The 7,330-nt window shown below is 41.5% G+C and overlaps 1 protein-coding gene across 6 annotated transcripts in view; it reads right to left on the bottom strand.

The window, feature by feature from the left end:
- The window catches only part of LOC110990170 (uncharacterized), a 62,843-nt gene that overhangs the window by 5,764 nt on the left and 49,749 nt on the right, over positions 1-7,330 (bottom strand). For all 6 annotated transcript variants that reach the window (XR_015426310.1, XM_087140754.1, XM_087140755.1 and 3 more), the window contains 2 exons: positions 3,693-4,059; positions 564-741 (listed from right to left, as the gene is read on the bottom strand). Coding sequence is in view for 5 of the 6 variants with exons in the window: in XM_087140754.1 (XP_086996880.1) it covers positions 564-741; positions 3,693-4,059 (545 nt within the window). In the remaining variant the exon portion in view is untranslated. The remainder of the gene's footprint in view (positions 1-563; positions 742-3,692; positions 4,060-7,330) is intronic.

Below are 7,330 nucleotides of genomic sequence, written 5' to 3'. Positions count from 1 at the left end.
GCAGCTTGGTGTTTTTGTTCTCGCATTGTTTCAACATTTCTGACAAGGCACGAATAATGCTATCGTCAAATTGTTGAGAAAATGACATTTTTAAATATATGATCCTGCGACATATTTGGAATTAAATAGGAGATAGCTTGCTCTTTCAAATATTACAGTACCCCAAAATTGACCTCCATGAGTTTAAACCCTCAAAACAGAAAAGAGCGGAATGCGACTTTACGCTCATTTTGTTGTGGTGGGTCACATATGAATATGCATAGTGTTTCACTGTCCCATACACAGCACATCTCTTACAATAATTAAAGAGTAGTACCAGCGTGGCTATCTATCCTCATACCCAAGGTTTCCCAATAAACAACGCAGTGGACACGTCAACTGTGGGAAATATCACCATTATCCATCATTTCTTTGTGGCATGGCAACATCACCAATGCACTCGATCATAAATGCATGCTTGTGGCATATCATGATATCAATCACATCAATTCATGAACGATTAAAAACTCACTATCTATGACCGTGGTATAACAATACAACTTACCACATCCTGTGACACTTACCCCGTCAAAAATGTTGTCATCTACTGGACCAAAGGTGGCTGTCACTTCGTCTGTGTTCTTATCTTCTGCAGCTTTGCAATTTCTTGACTCTCCAGGCTTGTCCTCCATGCCGTCGCTGGACTTGGTGCTGTTGGTCCGTTTTGCCCTGGGCTTGGGTGCAGTGGGTGGGGGTTTTATCCTAGGGCATGGCCGAGAGGGATAGAGAATTATTGAAGAGTGTAAAGAGTTCGCTGGCTAGAAGATTTAGGAATGGGCATAACAGCAAGATTATTAAAAAAGCACATGAAATCCTATGAACTGATCTTAGGCACAATTTCTGATAGCACAAAATTCCAATGCCGCATTTGGAAGAAATCAGAATGTTGTATATTTTGAGTAGGAATATATCAGAATACGAGAAAGCTTGCTTATCCATTCCAGAATTATTTCAGTTTAACCAACTCAACTATGACCCTTATCCTATCCTGGGAAATCTCTTTACTAAAGACATAACTTTGCTATTATTCACATCTCAACACTGTAAACCGGAGAGCATTAGGATTCTTCTAAACTTTGTAACGATAAATCACTTTGTATAATCCCTTCTTGAAACTCTTCAGTTAGAACTCAAATTCACCACAATCTACCATCCTGGCCAAAACTGTTGGACACATGTCAATAGACATACCCTCCCCAGGTCCCCTACTCTCCTGGTCAATGTTCTCATCTTGAGCTGAAGCACAGATCATGCATTGAGATGCAGCACTGAGAAAGGGCCCGGGTGTGGGGGCCCAATGAGATTTGGCCGGGGCTGTCTGCATTGGTTCATAGTTGTGCGAGTGCATACCATGTCGTTTTGTGTGTTTTCTGGTATTGTTTGTGGAAAATGTAAAAAGGCAGTCAAAGGTCGAATAGAAGAAGGTATATTTTGGACAAAGTACAAGCCAAAGTACAAGTAAAAGGATGATAACTATTTATTTTCTATTATGTGTGTACAGTCAATACAGTTCTGTGGGAGGTCATCACTTGCAACACACCATGGCATTTTGGCCCCTAACTGTACTAAATTGATGTCGTTTTCAACTTGAAGGGTCCATTTGGGTCCAGAAACAATTTACAATCCCGTAGGATTTTTCTTGTTTCTTCATTCCATTACTGTACAAGAAATGCAAAAACGGTCCCTCCAAAGATCCCTCCAAAACCCCCCAAAAAATCAAAGGGAGTGAGAGACTCCAGTTCTTTACATGTAATGTGTTGTGGTTCACCGATGTGTCATGTATGTATCGCATGTGCATGTGCGGCGAATTGTTCGTGGACATGCTAGGTGCTGTTTTCAGTGAAGGTTCCAGTTCTGTCATTGCACAGCTTAGATAATTCACGAGGAATACTTCATGCATTATAAGCTCAGTGTCCCCATACTTTAGCTTGTTGCCACTAAAGCAGTGATTCTGGAGTCCTTAGATCCTGCTGTCCTAGCGATGACATCCAAGTGAATAAAGTTAACAGACCTCCCCCCCACACACACACATAAGTAGGTATGTATAAACTGGGACAGAAGCTGGATGGGTGTGCTGTTATGACCACACAGCTGTGTTTGTGCACTTTTATGTACAACAGGCAACATTGGGAGGTGATGGGATTTTACTGTGGTTCAAAATTTTCTCTTGAATATTATTAGTGTGTATATTATCCGAGACCTTGGTGTCCGAGACCAAGACCGAGAACGAGACCAAGGCATATGACACCAACACCTACTACTTTAAGACTAAGACCAGGACTTTGAAACAGACTTTTGCAGGTCGAGGCCGAGACCACAACATCCGAGACCGAGACCAACCATAAACCAATGTTTAGTTTTTACCAAAAGGTAAATAGGGACAAACATATAGCAGTGCAATTAAGTACAAAAGAAATAAAATGAAAACATTAGCATAAACTCACACACACACAAATAGGTCAAATATTTGTTAAAGAATGTCTCAGTTTTATCAGAGATACTGCTCTACTTTTACCCTGGTCTGGTCATTTTCAACCCGAGTGTCCCAAATGATATGATCATTAAAACAAATATCCTTAGACTGTTTTTTGTAAGCAAAATACTGAAAAACAAATATCCAAAAAAGATGTACCACGTACAAGACAGAATGAAAGCACTTTCACAAGTGCACACAATTCATAGCGTGCGCACACACACAGACTGGTTCCTGTCCCAGCCCTACGTTTAGCAGGAAACTACGTAGGAAATGGGAACCAGTCTAGTGTGCGAATTCCGCTACTCACAACCTCATCTCCATGGTGTCAAGCAGCATGGCTATTCTGGATTGGAAATAAAGTAACAACTTGGGACAAGGCTGCATCATGCTGCATTGACTAGTCGTCATTTCAGCATCGATTTCGTTGTTTATTGCAAAAAATCTGAACAAGACTGTGTTGTATTTATATCAGTGGTTGAAGATTTGACTCAAGTGGAGGTAAGTTTGCCTTTTGCAACCATGTGCATGCGTGGTAGCTAGATGCGCACTTTGTTATGGTCTCGAGGGGGAGACCCGAGACTATTGCATACGAGGCCGAGACCAAGACCGAGATTGGCGCTTTCGAGACTGAGACTGGCCCTCCCAAGACCAAGACCTTGACAGGGCGAGACCGAGACCTCAAAAAAAGGTCTCAAGACAGTCTCGAGACCGAAACCAGGTCTCGAGACCTACAACACTGAATATTATTATTGTTCATGTAAGCACAAATTCATCCCCTGGTGGGCTGATTGACTCTTGAGCAATCTTACTCTCAGGAGTTAACATTTCTTCTAGAAAGCATCGCCACTAAGAAACGTACAGCACATAGCAACTGAAACTCTGGGAATGGGAACTTTTCTTCACACTTTTTTTCTCCCCGGGGAATTCATTTTTATTTCACAAAATGTAGAAAACAGTGGAAAAAGATTTTCACAACTTATCACACAAACAGGAAAACATCCTCAGGCCTTTTCAAGCGAGTGGGGAAACTTTCATCCCTTGTGAAATGTGAAAGTGAAATCCTCTCACAAAATTTCCCATTCCCAGTGTTGACTTTCAACTGCAATGTACTGTACATTCACAAATACCTGACCTTCCACACTCAGACACCAATATGGAAAGTCAGAAATCAGCTCACTTGATGATTGTTGTTGAGTCGCTGTGCACTTCTTCGGAGACCTTTCCTTCTGCCTCGTCCTTGGCATTGGAGTTATCCCTGGCAGTGGACTTCAAGGCAGCGCTCTTCAGCCCTTCCTTGCTGGACAGGACTTCGGCCAGCCGGGTGACCGGAGCGCTGGGGGCCGGTGTGGCCGTATTCTCCTGTTTCTCCTCGGGGGGTTTGCTGACTTTCTGCTTCTCATCCAATTTAGCGTCCTTTTGCTTACGGTCTCTGCGGGACCGGTTGCGCCGCGCTTTCCTGTGGCCGCCATCATTACGGACCCGTCTGGAGGCAGAGCCTTCATCCTCTGAAGACCAGTCACTTTCTTCCGCACTCTCCTCTCCAACTGAAAAGCAAAGACAAACAGAATTTTACCTTCCACACGTGATCCAACACTTCAATTTATCTATTTGAAATTTTCTTTAAAAAAAACTCTTCCCACGTGGATAGCACTTCCATTTTGCTTGAATCATTTGCTTTCATATTGCTTTTTAATGAGCAATTTAAAATCCCTCTATAAACCTCAACAAAATCAAACTGTGTGAGTCTGTTTCATTTCTCAGATATTCTGGAATTTTCTCCAGAGACTGCTTGTGCATCATTATCATTCCTGATGGGCAGACTGCCTGCATGATCACGCATGGATTCTCCAAGCTAAAACACAGTGACTCATAGCAAAGGGCTACCATACTGTCTCACAAGGTTTTTCGGGAACCTACACGTGTAAGATACACATGTATCTACTTATGCCTTATCCCCTTAACAATCATGAACATGCATCCTTGATGAAACAGTTAACATCTCAATTGAATTTAGTGGTTGGACTGCAGCCTTTGATGGTGTCACAGCCCGACAGCAAGCTATGCAGTGTTCAGGATCAGTTTGGCCAGGATTATTCATTACAAGCGCTGCATCAAATAAATCACTGAATGGAATATAGTCATTGCCATATAGCTAATATTGTGAAAATGATCAGCAAAATGACCATTTAAAACGGCACTGCGTCTATTACATATTCTTCTGTCATGTAGACATCTGTACAGAGGTAATTTACTGTAAAAATTCCATAGAGAGATAATCTACAGTAGTGAAAAAGAAATTCATTTCCCGCCAAAAACAACAACAGGAAGAAGGAAAACCTGATAAACTGAGAGGCTCTAAATTTGTTCTCAAGTTTATAGAGATTTACTCTGTCAGGTGGAGGATGTTTAAACATGACACATAAAAAATATAAGTGCACATCTGTCACAAACAATCACAGGAAGAAAAATATTACATTCATGTGCAATTTCAATTCATGTGCTATAGGGTCCATGTTATGTTATATAATTATATTTGAGCAGACACCTTATGTCCATGTATCATCGGCCTAATGTGCTCAGAGGAAACCCTATGTATGTAAAAAAAAAATACAACCATCATGCCGCGCACGCACTGCTGAGTTAAATGCATGGATCAAACCTTTGGCTATATAATCCTGCATGAATTCACGAAGGCCCATCGCAGCACTCACACTCACAAAAAGCGCTTCACTGTGAAAATCAATGCATCGCCACCTGGAGTTAGTTTTGCAAATGAGACTGTGGCATTTGGCACTTCTGCAGTGAGGTCTGGGCTGCCTATGCATTAAGTCATTCAATCCCTCTGTGCATTAGTCAACACAATATTCTGCAGTCATCTTGGGTAAACAACACCCCTAATTTCCAATTAATTAAATTAGTCTGGTCCCCGTCTCCATCCTCCCATCTTCCTTCGCATGCAAGGGACCATACAGCAGTACATACAGAGATCTAACTTATCTGTCTCAATTAGTCAACAGGTATAGGCATGTAAGATTGATGACTTCAAGTGAAGATCTTAATCAAATGAAAACGAGTGCATCACAACCTTGAAGGGTGTAAATATTGAAGGGCGTAAATGCAGCATTTCAACGGCAGCTCACAGCAACAAGACCCATACTCTGCATGAGCTGCATCCGTGTTGAATGCCCGGTTGATGTTGTAAGTTTTCTTTTGGTGCTAATCACCAATCGCTGCAAGGAGAATGACAATTGTTGTGCCACTGTATGACAGGTAAGTCCTCACCTTTCAAAGGTGAGACGGAGTTCAACCCATAAATCTCTGAAGCTGCGCCCTGCATCACTAACTCATAAACACCTCAATGTGAATGTACATGTACCCTCCACCCTCGCACCTAGTTTTAGGGAAGAGTGCCAGGTACTTTTCAGCTTACATTTGGCAAAACCCCATTGGACAAAAATACATGTCGCCTGCATTTCAGGATCAAATTGTGACCGAACAACAGCAGAAAAAGATGTTGATAGTGCCCAGTTCATTACATTCTAGAATATGGAAGCATTCAAGAACCTTTACTGTAAGAGCTTCAGAATCATTGTGCAGAACAAAAACTGTGCTTAATGGACAGTTTTGCATATTTCATAATTATAGACAAAGTCCACAAAGTTTCCCATGAACATCCCCTGTTCTCAAACATGTTCGGTGACACCCATGTCACAGAGTGACAACCAAATGAACTGAGCAAGACAAACCTTGACTGCAGCAGCCAACGCTGAGATCATTCTTCCCCAGCTCAAAATGCTCTTGTCTTTGCCGACAGGGGGCAAAAGTACCAACAGCAGCAGCCGTTCCCCTAATGGGCAAGGTTCGAAGCCAACCGTAAGGCCGAAGGGTCAGCTTTGACACTTGATAATAAGCTCTTCTCAGTAACTTCCTCGTGGAGGTTAAGTAGGTATCCATGGAGCAGTGTGGAAATGGAAATTAATGGTAACAACATTCTTCCATGCATCCTATAATGCATATACATCATGTGCTTCTCTGCATCTGCCTTTCAAGTCTCACATTTGCTGTGCTACAAATAACTGGTGTAACTGATCAAAAATTATTCCAACAACTTCCTTGTTCATTTCCTTCCCTGTTACGTTTACAATTTTCTCTGGCTTTCTCTCTGGACTAGGTAATCATACTACACAATAAACTTACAACAGATAAGCAGCAGCACGGGCTGTGTATGAAGTATTCAAAGAAAACAAACGACATGAAAGATTTCAAAACACAGCTCTTTTGCAATCACTTCCTTCCACATGGTTCACTTTCAGTTTCACCAAAAGTTGGTATCAGTCTGTGAACAAGCAAAGAGTCGCATTTTAGTTTGGGCCATTATTCAAGAATTCAACACATTAATGAAAAATGCAAGACATAAAAAATGTGTCCTGTTGTGAAACAAACATCATGTTGTCCCCTACATGGATAAGGAAATATTAAAAATATCATCTAGAATTGGCCATTTCATTATTGGCAATATCTGCCTTTTGGGGGAATACCACAACAAGTTCCTTACCAACCCCCACCCAAAAAAACCTTGACAGATGACAAAAATGACCTCCACAGATTGAGCGATATAACCGATTGTTTTATCCCTCTGCGTGAAGAACTGAACTTACACAAGTTCTCATCAGAAAACTTGCAATGATTCAATGCATTTGAAAACCTCAAGCTCCTGTGGTTTACCAACGTATACGTACATTATAACATTGCTGTGCATATACCAAAAAAGTACATCCTGTTGAAGTACTTGTACATAAACTGCTATACTCAATT

This window comes from Acanthaster planci, linkage group LG09 (genome assembly GCF_054643075.1).
Source record: "Acanthaster planci isolate LZ-2023a linkage group LG09, COTS_SCS, whole genome shotgun sequence".
Taxonomy (NCBI): domain Eukaryota; kingdom Metazoa; phylum Echinodermata; class Asteroidea; order Valvatida; family Acanthasteridae; genus Acanthaster; species Acanthaster planci.
This window is presented reverse-complemented; position numbering and strand designations above follow the sequence as displayed.